The 20384-nt window shown below is 46.0% G+C and overlaps 1 protein-coding gene across 1 annotated transcript; it reads left to right on the top strand.

The window, feature by feature from the left end:
- The first annotated feature begins 13867 nt into the window (after positions 1 to 13867).
- Positions 13868 to 20187, top strand: LOC102275967 (putative killer cell immunoglobulin-like receptor like protein KIR3DP1). The gene is given in 10 exon segments (XM_070386793.1): positions 13868 to 13901; positions 14045 to 14080; positions 15222 to 15302; positions 15305 to 15487; positions 16388 to 16440; positions 16443 to 16648; positions 16650 to 16687; positions 17728 to 18027; positions 18997 to 19047; positions 19788 to 20187. Coding segments are annotated over 10 exon segments (1140 nt in total). The 3' UTR covers positions 19946 to 20187.
- Positions 20188 to 20384: the final 197 nt, after the last annotated feature.

The raw sequence follows: 20384 nt of genomic DNA, 5'->3' as shown, positions 1-20384 counted from the left end.
ACGACTCCGGCCCCCAGAATTTCTGAATCTATAGAGTCATCTGTCCCAGCAAAGTCCTGCAGACCTTGGCCTGCACTGGGGTGCAGAAACCCTGGCGGCTTGGCCAATCACCAAGTAACGGCTAGTCACTGTCGGGAGAGACGCACCTAAGTGTATCCGGCCTGCGGGAGGGGGTCATTTGTGTTCGCCGAGAAGCGGCCCTCGGGGGTCGCGCTGCTCTGAGTGTCCCCGCCACTTTATTTAGGGCACACGCGGGCAGTTCAGCTGGTTCCTAAGCCAGCCATGGAATTGCTGCTCCCGGTGTGCGCTTGGCTTTGGTGGGTGCCACCCGCAGGAACTTCCCAGGGGACACTTGACCGGCCTCGATCGCCCAGAGCTCCTGCTGATCCCAGGGACATTTAGGATGTGAGCCTTTGTGATGGTTGCCCATCTGCTGTCTGGCGACTTCTCTGTGATTTTTCATACTGATTCCTTGATGAGAGAGAAACTGAGCCCTACTCATGTTTATTAGGCATTAGGAATACTTGCAGAGTGCCCTTTTTTATTTTTTGAATTTTTTGGTTAATTTTTCTTAATTTGTTTGAATTTATCATTTTATCCCTTTTGGGGATAAAACTTTAATTACCATTAAAGTGTTGCAAACATTTCTTTTCCCACTCATGTTCTTTGGAAGTAGAATTTCCTGATTTTCCTGTCTATTTCAGTGCCTCTCCTTATCTGTTGTGGTCAACCAGTGTTTTCCTTTTTTTTTTGGTCTCCATCAGTGGCACACTGATATGCTGTAAAACAAAATGAATTTATTAATAAAGACTTAAAATAACCTTCAGAAGCCTCATTCTCAAGTTGACATAAAAATTCAGAAAACCTGACACTCAATGTCAACTTGCCTTATCACAGACTGAAAATAGTTTGTTGGGGGTATCAGTTCTGGGTCCTTGGTCTACTACTTTCAATCCACCTCAAAGATTGTTTAAAGAAATCTTTCATTATCATAAGAAAGATATTGGTCATAAATGTATTCTCTAAAATCTTACCAGTATCATCTTCCATGTTTAGGTCTTAGTGAAAATGTTAATTGCTCAGTCAGGTCCAGTGCTTTGCAACCCCATGGACTGTAGCTCGCCAGGCTCTGTTTTGGGAGCCAAGAGAGAGGAAATGTCTCTGGAAATGGGATTTCCTAGGCAAGAATACTTGAATGGGTAGCCCTTCCCTTCTCCAGGGGATCTTCCTGACCCAGGGATCGAACCTGGGTCTCATGCACTGTAGGCAGGTTATCATCTGAGCCACTTTGGGTCTTAAGACTCCTACAATTGATTGTGTGTGTGTGGTGTGAGTCAGGGATTCCTTTCTCATTTATCCTCATGAATTTACTGCTGTCAGTGTATGGAGAGACTGGTTAACTTGTCATAAATCAAAGATCCATTCATGCATGGACTCAGTATCTACAAAGTCTGCATTTGGGATTGACGGTCTGGTATCCTTGCACCAATTATATGCTCCTTTGTCTCCAGTTTCTCTGCTGTCTTCTGTGACAGTCTTGGCTCCAGGGTCTCCCCACAGCTGGTTCTCTGACCCTGCCCTGGTCCATTTAGCAAATGCTCCAATCCTCTTAAGCCAGGGAAGCCTCAGCTGAGCAGAGAGAGACTTAGATCAGATTGGAGGGAGGGAAGGGAGACACATGACAGGTCACAGACCTGGCAAGGGTGGACAGACACGAGAGTGTGGACAGTCCTGGGGCTACCAGGATACAACAGCAGCTGCTCCTGCTTGTCTAACAGACCCTGTTGGGAAAAATATAGAAGCACACCTAGGAGACAGAAGCAGAGGAAGGAAACCAAGAAGGAGAAGCACTGGGACTTCCCTGGTGATCCAGTGGCTAAGAATCTGCTTTCCGATGCACAGGCCTCAGGTTCAATCCCTGATCAGGGAACAAAGATCTCACATGCTGCATAGCACGAAGCCTGTGCACGCATCAGCCAGAGACAGCCTGTATATGGCAAGGAAGACCCAATGCAGCCAGAATAAATAAGATAAAAAAATACATTACCATATGTAAAATAGATGGGTTTCCCTGATAGCTCAGTTGGTAAATAATCCACCTACAACACAGGTGATGCTGGTTTGGTTCCTGGGTCGAGAAGATCCCCTGAAGAAGGGACAGGCTACACCACTCTTGTATTCTTGGGCTTCCTTGTGGCTCAGCTGTTAAAGAATCTGCTGGCAATGTGGGATACCTGGGTTCGATCCTTGGGTTGGGAAGATCCCCTGGAAAAGGGACAGGCTAATCACTCCAGTATTCTGGCCTGGAGAATTTCATGACCTGTATAGTCCACGGGGTCACAAAGAGTCAGACACGAGTGAGTGACTTTCATTTCACTATGTAAAATAGACAGTCAGTGTGAGTTTATTATATGACACAGGGCACCCAAAGCTGGTGCTCTGTGACAACCTGGAGGGATGGGGTGGGGAGGGAGGTGGGAGGAGGGTTCAGGAGGGAGGGGACACAGGTATGCCTATGGCCAATTCATATTGATGTATGGCAAAAACAATCACAATATTGTAAAGTAATTATCTTCCAATTAAAATAAATAAATAATTTTTTTAAAAGTACATGAACGTTTATAGCAGCATTAGTCATAATAGCCAAAAGATGGAAACATCTCAGGTGTCCACCAATTGAAGAAAGAATAAACAAAATGTGGTACATTTCTACAACAGAATATTATTCCACCATAAAAAGGAATGAAGCACTGACTCATGCTACAACACGATGAACCTTGCAAACAAACATTCCAAGTGAAAGAAACCAGACACAAGAGAGCACACAGTATATGATTCCATTTCTATGAAATATGCAGAATAGGCAAGTCTGTAGAGACACAAAGTGGATTTATGGCTGCCCATGGCTGGCGAGGGGCAGGGGGGGGGGTGGACAATTAGGACTGACTGTTTAACAGGTTCCCAATTTCTTTAGGAAGTGATGAAATGTTCTAGAACTAAGTGGTGATAGTTGTATAACACTGGGTTGCTGTGCTAAGTCACTTCAGTCGTGTTCAACTCTTTGCAACCCCATGGACTGTAGCCCACCAGGTTCCTCTGTCCATGGGATTCTCCAGGCAAGAATACTGGAGTGGGTTGCCATGCCCTCCTCCAGGGGATCTTCCTGACCCAGGAGTTGAACCTGCACCTCTTATGTCTCCAGCATCAGCAGGCAGGTTCTTTACCACTAGCATCACCTGTGAAACTCTATATAACTCTATATAAAGTGTACAGTTTAAGACGGTTCAAATGGTAAATTTTATGTTTTGTGTATCTTGTGCTTTGCTGGAGCAGCCGTGAAGAGATACCCCATGCCCAAGGTAAGACAAACCCAAGTAAGATGGTAGGTGTTGCAAGAGGGCATCAGAGGGCAGACACACTGAAACCATACTCACAGAAAACTAGTCAATCTAATCACACTAGGACCACAGCCTTGTCTAACTCAATGAAACTAAGCCATGCCCGTGGGGCAACCCAAGATGGGCGGGTCATGGTGGAGAGATCTGACAGAATGTGGTCCACTGGAGAAGGGAATGGCAAACCACTTCAGTATTCGTGCCTTGAGAACCCCATGAACAGTATGAAAAGGCAAAATGATAGGATACTGAAAGAGAAACTCCCCAGGTCAGTAGGTGCCCAATATGCTACTGGAGATCAATGGAGAAATAACTCCAGAAAGAATGAAGGGATGGAGCCAAAGCAAAAAGAATACCCAGCTGTGGATGTGACTGGTGATAGAAGCAAGGTCCAATGCTGTAAAGAGCAATATTGCATAGGAACCTGGAATGTCAGGTCCATGAATCAAGGCAAATTGGAAGTGGTCAAACAAGAGATGGCAGGAGTGAATGTCGACATTCTAGGAATCAGCAAACTGAAATGAACTGGAATGGGTGAATTTAACTCAGATGACCATTATATCTACTACTGCAGGCAGGAATCCCTCAGAAGAAATGGAGTAGGCATCATGGTCAACAAAAGAGTCCAAAATGCACTACTTGGATGCAATCTCAAAAACGACAGAATGATCTCTGTTCATTTCCAAGGCAAACCATTCAATATCACAGTAATCCAAGTCTATACCCCAACCAGTAATGCTGAAGAAGCTGAAGTTGAACGGTTCTATGAAGACCTACAAGACCTTTTAGAACTAACACCCAAAAAAGATGTCCTTTTCATTATAGGGGACTGGAATGCAAAAGTAGGAAGTCAAGAAACACCTGGAGTAACAGGCAAATTTGGCTTTGGAATACGGAATGAAGCAGAGCAAAGACTAATAGAGTTTTGCCAAGAAAATGCACTGGTCATAACAAACACCCTCTTCCAACAACACAAGAGAAGACTCTACACATGGACATCACCAGATGGTCAACACTGAAATCAGATTGATTATATTCTTTGCAGCCAAAGATGGAGAAGCTGTATACAGTCAGCAAAAACAAGACCAGGAGCTGACTGTGGCTCAGACCATGAACTCCTTATTGCCAAATTCAGACTTAAATTGAAGAAAGTAGGGAAAACCACTAGACGATTCAGATATGACCTAAATCAAATCCCTTATGATTATACAGTGGAAGTGAGAAATAGATTTAAGGGCCTAGATCTGATAGATAGAGTGCCTGATGAACTATGGAATGAGGTTTGTGACATTGTACAGGAGACAGGGATCAAGACCATCCCCATGGAAAAGAAATGCAAAAAAGCAAAATGGCTGTCTGGGGAGACCTTACAAATAGCTGTGAAAAGAAGAGATGTGAAAAGCAAAGGAGAAAAGGAAAGATATAAACATCTGAATGCAGAGTTCCAAAGAATAGCAAGAAAAGATAAGAAAGCCTTCTTCAGCGATCAATGCAAAGAAATAGAGGAAAACAACGGAATGGGAAAGACTAGGGATCTCTTCAAGAAAATCAGAGATACCAAAGGAACATTTCATCAAAGATGGGCTCGATAAAGGACAGAAATGGTATGGACCTAACAGAAGCAGAAGATATTAAGAAGAGATGGCAAGAATACACAGAAGAACTGTACAAAAAAGATCTTCACGACCCAGATAATCACGATGGTGTGATTACTGACCTAGAGCCAGACATCCTGGAATGTGAAGTCAAGTGGGCCTTAGAAAGCGTCACTACCAACAAAGCTAGTGGAGGTGATGGAATTCCAGTTCAGCTCTTTCAAATCCTGAAAGATGATGCTGTGAAAGTGCTGCACTCAATATGCCAGCAAATTTGGAAAACTCAGCAGTGGCCACAGGACTGGAAAAGGTCAGTTTTCATTCCAATCCCAAAGAAAGACAATGCCAAAGAATGCTCAAACTACCGCACAATTGCACTCATCTCACACGCTAATAAAGTAATGCTCAAAATTCTCTAAGCCAGGCTTCAGCAATATGTGAACCGTGAACTTCCTGATGTTCAAGCTGGTTTTAGAAAATGCAGAGGAACCAGAGATCAAATTGCCAACATCTGCTGGATCACTGAAAAAGCAAGAGAGTTCCAGAAAAACATCTATTTCTGCTTTATTGACTATGCCAAAGCCTTTGACTGTGTGGATCACAATAAACTGTGGAAAATTCTGAAAGAGATGGGAATACCAGACCACTTGATCTGCCTCTTGAGAAATTTGTATGCAGGTCAGGAAGCAACAGTTAGAACTGGACATGGAACAACAGACTGGTTCCAAATAGGAAAAGGAGTACGTCAAGGCTGTATATTGTCACCCTGTTTATTTAACTTATATGCAGAGTACATCATGAGAAACGCTGGACTGGAAGAAACACAAGCTGGAATCAAGATTGCTGGGAGAAATATCAATAACCTCAGATATGCAGATGACACCACTCTTATGGCAGAAAGTGAAGAGGAACTAAAAAGCCTCTTGATGAAGGTTTAAAGTGGAGAGTGAAAAAGTGGGCTTAAAGCTCAACATTCAGAAAACGAAGATCATGGCATCCAGTCCCATCACTTCATGGGAAATAGATGGGGAAACAGTGGAAACAGTGGCTGACTTTATTTTTCTGGGCTCCAAAATCACTGCAGATGGTGATTGCAGCCATGAAATTAAAAGACGCTTACTCCTTGGAAGGAAAGTTATGACCAACCTAGAGAGCATATTCAAAAGCAGAGACATTACTTTGCCAACAAAGGTTCGTCTAGTCAAGGCTATGGTTTTTCCCGTGGTCATGTATGGATGTGAGAGTTGGACTGTGAAGAAAGCTGAGCACAGAAGAATTGATGCTTTTGAACTGTGGTGTTGGAGAAGACTCTTGATAGTCCCTTGGACTGCAAGGAGATCCAACCAGTCCATTCTAAAGGAGATCAGCTCTGGGATTTCTTTGGAAGGAATGATGCTAAAGCTGAAACTCCAGTACTTTGGCCACCTCATGCGAAGAGTTGACTCATTGGAAAAGACTCTGATGCTGGGAGGGATTGGGGGCAAGAGGAGAAGGGGACGACAGAGGATGAGATGGCTGGATGGAATCACTGACTCGATGGACATGAGTCTGAGTGAACTCCGGGAGTCAGTGATGGACAGGGAGGCCTGGCGTGCTGTGATTCATGGGGTCGCAAAGAGTCGGACATGACTGAGCGACTGATCTGATCTGACCTTGATTTTGAAAAACGGCATGAGAACAGACACTAAAGGTGGGTGTGCTGACAGGGTGGCTTTCTCCTATTTCTTGTTTTGAACAAAGATGTGATGTCTGGAACTGCAATAGCCATCTTGCCACCATAAGGCAAAAAAAAAAAAAAAAAAAAAAGAACAAGCAGATTCAACAAGCTAACGAAAGCAGAGAATGAAAAAACAGAAAAATTCTAAGACCTTGATTACACTGTTGAGCTGACTGCCAACCACAAGACTCCTTAACAATAAATGTCCTTGAAAAAAAAAAAAAAAAAAAAAAAGATGGGAGGAGCTGCCTGTCATGATGTACCACAAAGTGGAGTCGCTAAGGGACTGGCTGAAAGGAGAGGAGGACTCAGCTTTTCCCTGAATGGAAAGAAATGAGGAAAGTCAGACAACAATAAAAAGCAGGTCTGTACAGCTTTATGGTTGCCAAGGTGGGAGTTGGGGGAGGGACGGACTAGGAGTTTGGGGTTAGTGGATGCAAGCTATTATATATACAGGATGGATAAACAACAAGGTCCCACTGTATAGCACAGGGAACTATTTTCTTTAACAAGTATCAGTATCACCAAGCCCAAGATGGTGATTCACTTGACTATGGTAAATCTTAGAGATGGGAAGAGAGTCTATGAGTACACTGGGGTCCCACATTGATTCCTGGTGATCCCAGGGGATCAGGGAAGATGCAGTTCTCAAAGTCGGCCATAGGGTGTCGCTGTTAGAAATAATTCACTGTCAGTGCGCCTCTTGCTGAATTCTGCTGCTGCTAAGTCGCTTCAGTCGTGTCCGACTCTGTGCGACCCCATAGACGGCAGCCCACCAGGCTCCGCCGTCCCCGGGATTCTACTTTTTTGCTGAATTCTACTTTTCTTGAAAGCATGACTTGTCTTGTTTACTTGCTCAGTCTTGTCCGATTCTTTGCGACCCCATGGACTGTAGCCCGCCAGGCTCCTCTGTCCATGGGATTCTCCAGGCAAGGAAACTGGAGTGGGTTGCCATTGCCTTCTCTTAGCTAAGCCAAATTAGGATCACGGAACTTTCTTTGCTGGGGTTCCATTCAGTTCTTCAGTCACACCCACCACATTTCAAGTGCTCAGTAGCATCATGCGGCCAGGTGCCATGGTGCTGGACAGAGCAGATGTTTAAAAAGTCCCGTCATCACAGAGAATTCTACTGGACATTCCACTCCAGATCACTGAGGGCTGCAGAGAGAACACTTGCCCCAGGAGGCTTTGAACATGTTGTGTTAATCCATCGATATTTGCATGTTTTGTCTTTTTTGCTTCTTTTCACCAAAGCCAAGGATTTGAGAATCTTGTGCCTTTTAAGTTATCAACTGTTGGCACAATGTGGCTTGGCTCAACCAAGCGGAGGGCTGAAGAGGATAACACCATGAGGACCCCGGTGTGAACTGAGCTGGCCAATGGGGTGAAAATCAAGCTCCACAGAGCCTTAGTTGCTCATTGAGCTCTCTGTGTGTGATGTCTCTCCTGGCTTAGAACTAAACCACCCAAGAACTCTTTTACCAAGAAATGTCAGGATCACTTAAAGTGAAGACATTCTGGGGCTCCTGTGTTGCTACTGTCACTGTTTCCATTTTTTTCCCCTAATTATCCTTATTTGCTCTCCTGTCTCTGGGATTTTTGGCCATTTCCTCCCTTTAGGTGACCCCATGGGACCAGCTCCTCCATCCATGGGATTTTCATAATCTTCCTTCTTTTCTGCATGTTCCTTTAGGTGCGGGGTGTCATAACAGTGTAGACATGAACCCCAGTTATTCTTATATATCTTCTTTTAAAAAAATAATTGAATGTTAGCATTTGATGCCTGCATTCTGCAGAATCTCAGTTCTTCAACCAACTACAGAAGATGGGTTAACCTGGGTCCTGGGTGTATTTCTGCTGTGTGGCACCAATGCCTGGTACATAGTAGGTGCTCTGCAATAATTTATGAAATGACCAAAGATGAGAAGTAAATTCCATTTCTGGAGGGGACTGGGAAAATAAAGTTCTGAGTCTTATTTGGAGCCAAACTGTCCAGGGCTGATTCAGAATGAGAAACCTGGGTCCCACCCTCTGGAGCAGGGGGTTAGACCAGGCAGAAAGAGAAAGAGCTGAGACCTCATGTCTGGGCTGAGATGCCTCCTGAGCCCTGCCTGGAGACATCAGCAGCCAGGTCCACGGAGGGGCCTGCACCCTGTTGTGAGTCCATGGCCGTGGGAACCCTGAGGGGTGGCAGCAGCCCCCAGGGACCACATCCTGTTTGTCCTCTAGGGCCCCGTGGTCTCCTCATCTGTACAGGGCAGGGGCAGGGGGCAGCTGGGCACTCAGAGCTGCAGACATGCCTTCCATCTTCTCTGAGCTTCTCCTCCTCGGCCAGTTGTGCAGAGCAGGGAGGGCACTGCAGGAGGGCACAGGATGCCCACCCTGCCCCCAGTTCACGGGAACCTCAGGGTTCAGACAGCGTGAGGGGCCAGGGATCCTGATGGGGAGAGAATTAGCCCAAGCTTTTGGTGGCAAATCTTTCACTTCCAGGGCTGAGTCTGGGCCAGAGGACCCTGAACCCTGCAGGTGAGTCCTCCTGGGTCTCCTGGGACCCATATCTCACTTGAGTCCCAGGAACTTGGGTGGGGGGGCAAGGTCAGGGCACTGGGATTCTAGAGTGATGCTGGTGAAACCTGGAAGGGCTCCTGAGCTGAGCTGGGGAGTGAGGGGTGGGGAAGTCCTGGGACTCAGCCTCTGATTTCCTTCCAGGGACCTTCCACAAACCCACCATCTGGGCTGAGACTCTTTTGGGCAGCTCAGGGTGCCCATGTGAATACACCCTATGCAGAGTTGGAATGTGAGAGTGAGTACACAGACCATCAGGGAGTATGCTGCAGTTGGCCTGCATTATTTGGAGAAGGAAATGGCAATGCATTCCAGTATTCTTGCCTGGAAAATCCCATGAACATTGGAGCCTGCCAGCCTACAGTCCATAGGGTTGCAAAGAGTCAGACACGACTGAGTGACTTCATTTTCTTTCATCTTGTTTTAAAATTTATTTATTTTACTGGTTCCATTTTTTAATCTCATCATATACATATTTTATTGAAGTGTAGTTGACTTACAATGTTTCAGGTGCACAGCAAGGTGATTTTCAGTTATACAAGCACACATTATTTTTCAGATTATTTTCCATTTTTTTTTTCAAGATATTGATTATTTTCCATTTTAGGTTATTACAAGATAAATCTTTTTTGTTGTTCCATATCAAATTTTTAAAGTAAATCTAGCATTGTATTCATTTACTTTCATCTTGTTTTAAAATTTTTATATATTCCATTTTTAGTGTTTTAAAAATTAGAAATCTAGCATACAAAAGGTGTTTTCAGTTTATACAAGAAAACAATGGCAATGTTTTTTTCAAATTATTTTCCATTTTATGTTTTGGCATTCCTTTGACTCAGGGGATAAAATATACAGTAAAGCCTTTTAAATAAATTTTTAAAAAATTAGAAATCTAGCATTGTATTGATTCTTCTATTTTTAAATTTATGGTATATTCCATGTCAGTGTTATGCTACACTGAGAGTGAAAGCATGATGCCAAAATCCCACCATGTCCATGATAAAAGTAAATGGAAAACAATGGCAATGTTAATTGTGGGAGGAAATATTGAATCACATTATGTTACTGGTGGGCTTTCCTGGTGACTCAGATGATAAAGAATCTGCCTGCAACACAGGAGACCTGAGTCAATCCCTCAGTTGGGAAGATCTCCTGGAGATGGAAATAGCAACCCACCCCAGCATTCTTGCCTGGAGAACCCCCATGGACAGAGGAGCCTGGTGGGTCACAGCCCATGGGATCACAAAGAGTCAGACATGACTGAGGGACTAAACTATTCTCAAGGCTCTGAACTTAAAAGGTATAACACTTTCCCATTCGTATAGAGATAAAAAGTGACAGAACAGACAGAACCTTTTGCATTGTCAGGGGCTTAAAGGGACATTATGACCAGACCTGCATGGACAGCTTGGAGAACAAAGGATTCCAGGATTAAAAGATTTCCACAGTGGAGGGGACGTAAGTATAGCTATGGCTGATCCATGTTGATGTATGGCAGAAACCATCACAGTATTGTAATTGCCCTTTAATTAAACATAAATAAATTAAGGGGAAAAAAGCTTGCAACAGGGCTTCCCTGGTGGTCCACTGGTTGGGAATCTGCCTGCCCATGTGGGGGACATGGGCCCGATCCCAAGACTGGGAAGATTCCACATGCCTTGGGGCTGTTAAGCCAGTGGGCCTCAAGCCCATGTGCCTAGAGCGGGTGCTCCACAACAAGAGAAGCCACAGTGATGAGAGACCCTGCACACAGCAAAGAGCAGCCCCCTTCCCACAACTAGAGAAAGCCTGTGCACAGTGATGAAGACCCAGCACAGCCATTAACTAGTTAATTAAAACACTGCAACAACCAGCCACACCTCCTCCTGTTTTTAGTGTGTGTGTGTGTGTGTGTGTGTGTGTGTGTGTGTGAAAGTGTGAGTTCATGTATGGGTATTTAATCTGTATTGTTTCTCTTTTCTTGGAATTTTCTTCCCCATGGGCTAGGGTTATTTTACATTCAGTAAACACTGTTTGACCATCCCTCTCACTCCCAAAAAAGCCCATCTAACTCAGGTAAGATGATTCTTTGGGGCACAAGTTCATGATCTCATTGGTCTGCTGGCTTTCCAAATAAAGTCACTATTCCTTTCCTGAAGACCTCATCACTCTGTCCCTTGACAAACAACGTGAGGTTGGACTCAGAGCACATTCATGAGACATTAGCAGAGGTGTCATTCATTTTAGACAAAATCCATAGACGTCACTCTCACAATTGATATCTGTGGTTTAAAAGAAGATATGCAGATGGCCAACAGGCATATGAAAAGATGCTCAGCATTGCTCATTAGTAGAGAAAGGCAAATCGACACTGCAAGGAGGTACCACCTCATACCGATCAGAATGGCCATCATTAGACAGTTGATGAATAATAGATGCTGGAGAGGGTGTGGAGAAGAGGGAAACCCTCTTACACTGTTGGGGAGTGGAAACTGGTGCAGCCACTGTAGAAAACAGTATGGAAGTTCCTCAAAAAAAGTAAAAACAGAGTTTCCATATGATCCAACAATTCCAGTCCTGAGCATATATCTGGAAAAAAAACTATACCTTGAAAAGATTCATGCACCCCTATGTTCATAGCAGCAAAACTTACAATAGCCAAGACATGGGAACAGCCTAATTGTCCATCGACAGATGAATGGATAAAGAAGATGTATATGCTTATACAGACAGAGAATGGAATACCACTCAGACATTTAAAAAAATGAAATCATGCCATTTGCAGCAGCATGGATGAACCTGGAGATTAACATATTAAGTGAAGTAGACAGAAAGAGAAAGACAATTTTCTGTGATATCACCCATGTGTGGAATCTAAAAGGAACATATCAATGAAACAGGAACAGACTCACAGACACAGAGAACAGGCTTGTGGTTGCCAAGGAGGGAAGGACTGGAGCTTGGGATTAGCAGATGAAATCTATTTATACATAGAATGGATAAAGAATGAGGTCCTACAGTATGGCACAGGGAATTTTATTCAGTATCTTGGCATAAATCATAATGGAAAAGAATATATATGTCAAGCTGAATCAATTTGCTGTACAGCAGAAATGAACTATACTTCAATAATTTTTTTATTTTTTAAAAATTTGTGGTTTCTATATCTGCAATGAAACATTACATGGCAGTAAAAATGCACAAACTGAAATGACAAAGAATACAGATCAATTCTGAAACATGATATTAAGTAAATAAGAGGAAATTTTAAGAAGGGTGACTGTACTGTTACTCCATTACATACATAATGATCAAGAGGAGACCAGATTTATTACTTACAAAGCATCACTAATCTTAACGACCCCCACCCCCAGCAAAATGGTGTGGAATCGCTGCCCTTACTGAGGTTCTTTCCTGTCTATGAACAACAGCTGAACTGGGTGTATGTCTGCCCTTGGAGTCCTGAAACAGCTGGGCCATTTTGCCCCAGTTTGGAGTTGATTGTTGTGGACACGCCCCTCACTCAAGCATTCTGGAGCTTGGAAGTCTCTACTTGACATATTTTGTGTTCATCTGAGTATCTAGGAAGCAAGGTTGTCCACCTTTTCAGGCAGAACAAATCCCCCTCCCAAAAAAACACCACAGTCATCTTTACACACATTATCTTTGTGTACATGTGTGGTCCTTGGATTGGAAAGGGAGGAAGAGAGAGAGACAGAGAGAGTGTTGTGTGTGCAAAGTTTCCACTCACAGTCACGAAATAATTTCAGATGAAGAAGAGTCAGAGAAAGACAAATATCACATGATATCATTTATTTGTGACATCTAAAAAAATGAACTTATTTACAAAACAGACTCACAGAGAATGAACTTACTGTTACCAGGGGGATAGTGTCAGGGGGAGGTTAGATTGGAAGTTTGGGACTGACATATACACAAGGCTATATTAAAAATGCATGACCACAGGGACCTACTGTATAAAACAGAGAATTCTACTTAATATTCTGTAACTACCTAAGTGGGAAAAGAATTTGAAAAGCAATAGATGCATGTATATGTATAACTGATTCACTTTGTTGTACATCTGAAACTAACACAGTTAGTTTCTTAATCACATATATTACAATATAGAATATTTTAAATATTTTCAAAGAACCATAATATGCATGTCTGGTCCTCTCATAAGAATGCAGAATAAAAGTCTCTATTAATGAGTCTTTAATTGGCAACCTGCACTGAGCCTGACATATGAGGTGGGAACATGTGATTTCTCTTCTTTGAAGAGTTAAGGTTAATGAGATTTATCATGAGCTTGGGAAAAGCATCCTGCATGGTATACACTGAATCACCGTTTCTACTTCCTAAAGGCAGCAAGATCTGTCTGAATCCTCTTAGGTTTATAGTGTTTAGGGAAACAAAAAGTGATGATTGGGTCATGAGGTGTGCTCCGTGATGCGGCTCAGGTCAGACTTCCATCCCTGGAGTGAGAAGAGGCTGGCCATCTTCCCATGTGACATGACCCAGGCTGACTGTACCAACAACACCGCCCGCCTTCCGCATCCTGTGACTCTGTCAGCTTTGCTCAGTTCTGCCTCCTGTCTCACAGAAGCAGAGCCATGTGCCCCACACTCCTCAGCCTCCTGAGTCTCGGTGAGTCCAGAAAGACACAGTTGGAGAGGGTTATGGTGGAAATCCGGGGGGTCTTCACACCACTGACCAGGTTCCCTGGATGAGGGTGCAAGGAGCGTGGGGTCCATCAGGACAAGCCATCTCTGACAGGCTTTTCCTTCTAGGATTCTGTGTGAGTCTGAGGATCTGGGCAGCTGTGGGTGAGTCCTCCCCATCCCTTATTTCTCTGTTGAGCAGAGCAGTTGGGGCTGATGCAGATGACACTGGGGGCTGGGGTGAGACCCCTGTCAGTACAGTGAGAGCCGTGTGCCCTGTGGATCCCAGGTCCTCCTATTGGCCTTGATAGTCATCTTCACTCTCCCCAGAGGTTAGCCCAGCTCTGGACTCTGGACCTGAAGGCACAGTGTGAAGTCTGGGAGCTGGGAGCTAGGCCCACTGAGTGCCATTTCTATCATGAGAGGGGAGCAAGAGGCTGCACCCCACAGACCCTCCCCTACAAGCTGGCTCCTGGCATCTCCAACTGGCCCTTAACAACAGGATCTGCAGGACCACCCTGCTAGACCTGACCCCAGGGAAGGGTCTGGTCATCAGGCAGGGCCACCTGGACCTTGTCACACATTTGATGTAGGTTAGCTAACAAAGGAGCGAGGTTCAAGGTTTACTTCCTTCTTTTTAGTCAAGTGGCTTTTTCACTGCTTAGTTGTGTTAGTGTTAGTCAGTCATGTCTGACTCCTTTTTTGACCCCATGGACTGTAGCTCACCAGGCTCCTCTGTCCATGGGATTCTCCAGGCAAGAATATGGAGGTGGTTGCCATTTCCTTGTCCAGGGGATCTTGCCATCTCAGGGACTGAACCCTGGTCTCCTGCCTTGCAGGAAGATTCTTTACCATTTTGAGCTACAACAAATGCAACAGGGAAGTCCTTTTGCTTCTTGTCCATGCATCAATTTTTCTGTGGTGTTTTATTTTGCCTTCATCATGCAGCTTGCTGGGATCTTAGTTCCTGATCAGGGTTTCAACTTGGGCCCTTGGCAGAGAAAGTGCCAAGTCCTAACCACTGGACACCCAGGAATCCCCAGGTTTTTTGTGTTTTGAGAGAAAGGTTTTCAACATTTTGTCAACCCAAAGAGTGATTCATGTCCTGAGAATTTCCATGATGTCCTGTCCTGGATTGACTGTGTCTCTGTCTGTCCCCAAGCCCCAGGTGTCCTTGAGCATCAGGGTGATGCATTTTAGGGGAGGAGAGTTCAAAGAATTAAAGGGGAAGCCCACCCACGAGGGCAGTGGGGAGAGCTGACTGTTCCCATTTTCTTCTCAAAGCCTGTGTCTCCTTCTCTCCTAGGTGAATATGAGAAGCTGTCTTTGTCCGCCTGGCCAAGCCCCGTGGTTCCCTTAGGACAGACTGTGACTCTTCAGTGTCACTCCATTCTCCACTTAAGAGATTCAGACTGTTCAAAACAGATGGGAAAAGGCGTTTGCCTGAGCTCCAGGGACATCATTTCAACAACTTCACCCTTGGCCCGGTGACCAGAGAACATGCCGGGTCCTACACATGTTCTGGAGCCTACTGGTCTGCACCCAGTGACCCCCTGCAGATTGTGGTCTCAGGTAGGAGGGGTCCAGCCCAGCCCAGGACAGCCGTGCCTGCAGGCAATCCTTCCCTAGGTCCACGTGCCCAGTGCAGCCCAAGACTTCCTCAGGATTCCCAGCCAGGACCAAACCAGGGAAAGAGAACCCACTCTGAGAGTTTAAACTCAGGGTGTTGAATAGAGGGATGGGGTGCCCCAGGGCAGGAAGGAGGAGCCTCCCTAGGCATGAGTTAGACAGGATGCTGCCACTGCCTGCCAGCAGGGAGGATGGGGCATGACCCTGATCCAGCACCTGCCACCCAGTAGGGAGCTGTAATCCCATTTGAAGGAGCTGGAGCCCCAGGGAGGAGTCCCAGGAATGTCTCAGAGGCATGAGGTGGGGTCACAGATGGGGAAATGTTCCCTTTTTTCTCCACCTCCACCCCAACGTCCTGCAGTCATCACCCACATTCTAGATGAGTGTGAAGGGAGCCAGGGTATGCATCCTCAGACCCACCCCAGCCCCACCACACATATTAGGGATGGGATGAAGCTGAGAGCATGGCAACCCACTCCAGTATTCTCAACTGGAGAATCCCATGGGCAGAGGAGCCTGGCTGGCTACAGTCCATGGAGTTGCACAGAGTTGGACTCAACTGAAGTGACTGAGTATGCATGCATGAACCCGAGAGCAGATCCAACAGCTAAAGAGCTTAGAATGAGCACAGAGGAGGCTGGAGGTCTTGAGCAAAGAGAAACATGAGCCAGAAGGAAAAAGCATGAGCCAGAGCCTGAGAACAAGGCTAAAGAGAATGCAACAAAACACACAGGAAGGGTAATTGGCTTTGCTGGCAAATGGGGAGGAGTTTTACACCTTCAGATGTCAGGGAAGGGCCAAGGTGGGGTGACTCACTGAAGCTCACAACCTCTTTGCTCCTAGGTGTGTTCACAAAACCCTCCATCTCAGCCCACCCAGGGCCCCTCGTGCAGGCAGGGGAGAGAATGTGACCCTCCGCTGTCACTCACTGGTGGTGTTTGACAAGTTTATCCTGCACCAAGAAAACAGCACAGGGCATTTCCAGAGACGTGGAGAGATGCTCACTGGTGGGCATGCCCCAGCTGACTTCGTCATTGGCCCCATGACTTTGGCAAGTGTGGGCACCTACAGATGCTACAGCTCTCTCAGCAGCTCCCCTATGAGTGGTCAGCCCCAGCGACCCTGTGGACATCATCATCACAGGTGAGTGTGGCCAGACCAGTCCCTTCTGCTCTCTGTGTCACAGAAGGTCTGGTGTCCAGTCCAGCATCAGTACTGGGAGAGAATGACAGGCATGCAGAGACACTCACAAACTCAGGAGAGGGAACAAACCAGAGAGAGGAGGTGTGAACACGGAAGGGAAAAGAGAACAGAGTCCCTGCCATGTGCTAAGGAGAAGACACAGCTGGTGACAGAGTGAAGGAGCAAGAACGTGAAAGAACGACCAAAGAGAAAAATGTACCAGAGCAGGGACCGGGAAATTCCCGCTCAGGCAGCCAATGATGGTTGGTTAAGGGGTTGGTTTCCTGCTTTCATGTCAGAGCTCCCTTCCTCTGTCAGCAGCACATTGTGGTACCAGACGCCCTTGCTGTCCAGCCCCTGGGTGATCGAGATGGAGGTTGACACCCTGACATTGCTCAGGGTTGTGGTTTAACGCGTCCTTCTGCACAAAGAGGCGGGGGGAGTGGTCCCTCCAACCATCCCGGCTAAACCATCCCTTCCAGCCCTTGGAGGTGGGCAGGGCAGCGCTGAACACGCCCTCAAGAAAGAGGTGGTCAAAGATTAATGAGATTCTGGCAATTTTCACTCCATAATCTCTTCTTCTGGGTCAATGCCATGCTTTCTGATGGTCCCCAGCAGTAGTTAGTAGGTTCCGTTTATTTCAAGAGAACAGCACATCTGGTTGATTTTTTAAATTTATTTTATCTTATTTATGTTTGTTGAAGTCTAGTGGATTTCAGATGTTGTTAATTCCTGTTGTACAACAGAGTGATTTAGTTATTCATATACATATATTCTTTCTTTTAAAAAGGATATTAAATGACACTCCATTTTTAAAGTTATTTCTCTATTTTTCCCTGTGCTGGGTCTCCCTTAGTGGGGCTTTCTCTCCTGGCGGTAGGCGGCCTTCTCATTGCAGTGCTTCTCTTGTTGCACACTTCCGGTTAGTACTATACTTAGGACTAGAGTTATTTTGTGCTCTAAGGTCAAGGTCCTCCTTGTCCTCCTTGTCCTCCTTCCAGGTCGGTCCAAGAAACCCTCTCTCTCAGCCCAGGGGGGCCCCGTGGTGAGGTCAGGAGAGAACGTGACCTTGGTCTGCAGCTCCGAGAGAGCCTTTGACCAGTTCCATCTGCTCATGGAGGGTGAGGACCTTGGGCGACTGCTCGCTGGAGGGCGGGGCCACCGCGGAGCCCTCCAGGCAGAGTTCCCTCTGGGTCCTGGGATCCCGGCCCACAGCGGGATCTACAGGTGCTATGGCTCTTTCACTGGCTCTCCCTACTTGTGGTCAGACTCCAGCGACCCACTGTTCCTGTCTGTCACAGGTGAGAAACCTTTTCCTGGCCCATGCTTTGTTGTTCCTGTTCAGTCGCTATGTTGTCCAACCCTTTGCCACCTTGTGGACTGCAGCACGACAGACTCCTCTGTCCTTCACTATCTCTTCCACATGGATCACAGCCTTAAGTGGTGAAGGGGCCTTTCGTACCTTACTGAAGCTATGAGCCAGTCATGCAGGGTCACCCAAGCCTGAAGGATCATAGTGAAGAGTCCTGACAAAATGTGGTCCCCTGGAGTTAAAAGTGGCAACCCATTCCAGTATTCTTGCCTGGAGAACCCATGAAGAGTCCCGTGCTTTACAATCTAGAAAATGAGATTGCAGTGGGCAAAAAGCCCATTTGGGTTTTTGCATAACATGTTACTGTATGATGAGCCATATATCAAAGGCTCCTTGTTGGTGTTAGGGGAACCTTATGGCTTCTGGAGGAATGGAGGCAATGAGAACCAGAGAGAAAGAGAGATAGTAGATCCATCTCAACCCTCTTCCACTTCCTGTATGGATGCTCCACATCAGAGTCCTGTCTATCCATGCAAAAAAGCAAAAGAGCCAGGGTAGACCCTGGAGGAGGAGAGGCTAGGCTCATTTGGAAAGATCAGAGATTGCATTGGCCACTTGCTCTTAATGTTTTCCCAGAAGCACCTCTGACATACAGGTGATTTCCCAATTAAGGAGCATAAATACTCATTCCTGGAGCAGAGAGAATGTCTCTTGCTTACAGCTGTCTTTCACCACCAGGCATATCCTTCCTGCCTCCTTCCACCATCCCTTCTCCAGGATGGAGGGTCTACTCAATGCATTCACAGGGAGGGACCAGAAGCTCTCCCCTTCCCCATCAGTGCTCTGAGGGATGACAGAGTCAAGGGCAGGCAGGAGGTCAACCTTCCAGAAACAACAGTCCTCATTCAGTCAGTATGAGGAAGGTTACTGTTCACCCTTCTGTCTTTTTTTCCCCTAGGATCCACTACAAGTACTTGCCCATCAACCATGGATCCACACACCACAGAAGGTAAGCAAGATGGTCTCCTATCTCAGCAAATTTCTGAGAAGACAGAGGGTTCCTGTGTGAGTGTTGGTTCTGCCACCTCCCAGCTCTGTGACTTTGGGCTCCTCAACGTCCCTGTCATGTCAGCATTTGAGACCATGGTCTGCCTAGAACCAGAGGGGGCATTGAGCTTCTCATGCTCTGTGACTGGGAATTTCTAAATTGAACAAAGTGGGTCAGAGTGACCTAACCCCATGCTTAAGGGAGATGCTTACCCTCCCTCCACCAGGATCTTTGGGGATGGATGGCAGGGCAAGCAAGAATTTTAGGGAGCACCTTATATATGTGTTATTCCTCTGTTAGTGTTTTGTGAACTAAACATTCCACAGGTCAGAAATAAAAGTGTCATATCTTCTTGAGGATTCCATTCCAGGTCTATGTGGATGGAGGGGAAATGTATTGTGGATTAAAGGGTCTCCATTCATGCAAAATCACCATGCCTTGTCATATGGGGCAGCAGAGAAAAACTGCATTGGTGCCTGGGGGACCTTGTTTCAGACCTCTGCTGGTCTTGCGTGGCCTCTTTACTTCATCCACTGCTAGCATCTCTCCTGGATGCTTTGGTACCTCCTGGGAAGTGGAGACCATAACTGATCAGGTTGACAGCTGCTGACAGTTTGACACAAGGATACAATAAATCCTGTGTGTAGGGGCAGGGTGTATGCAATGAATAACCAGACCTTCTTCCCTTTGCTTGTTGGCAGAAGCACAGCTTCCTCAAGCACACTCCAGCACATGGTACATTGTCCTTGGGCTTGTCATAGCCTTCACCTCTACCAGCATCATCCTCGCTGCTCTTGTCTGTCACTGGTTTTCTACCCAAAACCGTAAGTCTGAAGGTGGTGAGCTCAGCATCATCTGACCCAGGGGGAGGTGGGCTCATAGCAGAGAATGGCATTTTCACTTCCTGTAGGTTAAAAACTGATTTCTGTTGTTGTAATCCCTGATGGAACATCTTCCAGAGACCCATGGAACCCTGTTCTTTTTATGAAAATATGTGTTGATTTATTCTTGGCTGCATCAGGTCTTGGCTGCAGCATGGGGGATCCTCATTGTGGTGCTGGGGTGCAGTTCAAGGCTCCAGAGCTCGTGGGCTCAGCAGTTGCAGCATTGAGGATAGTTGCTTCAAGGCATGTGGGATCTCAGTTCTCCCACCAGGATAGAACCCGCTCCCTGAACTGGAAGGTTGACTCTTAATCCCTGGGCCACCAGGGACATTCCAAGCCCTGTTCTTCCCTTCAACTACAACCATCTGTTTTTCTCCCCTACATGATCTTGGGAATCTGCTGATACACAGAAGA

The sequence above is a fragment of the Bos mutus genome, chromosome 18 (genome assembly GCF_027580195.1).
Source record: "Bos mutus isolate GX-2022 chromosome 18, NWIPB_WYAK_1.1, whole genome shotgun sequence".
NCBI classification, from domain to species: Eukaryota; Metazoa; Chordata; class Mammalia; order Artiodactyla; family Bovidae; genus Bos; species Bos mutus.
The sequence above is the reverse complement of the archived record's forward strand: the minus strand, read 5'-3'. Positions and strand labels throughout refer to the sequence as shown.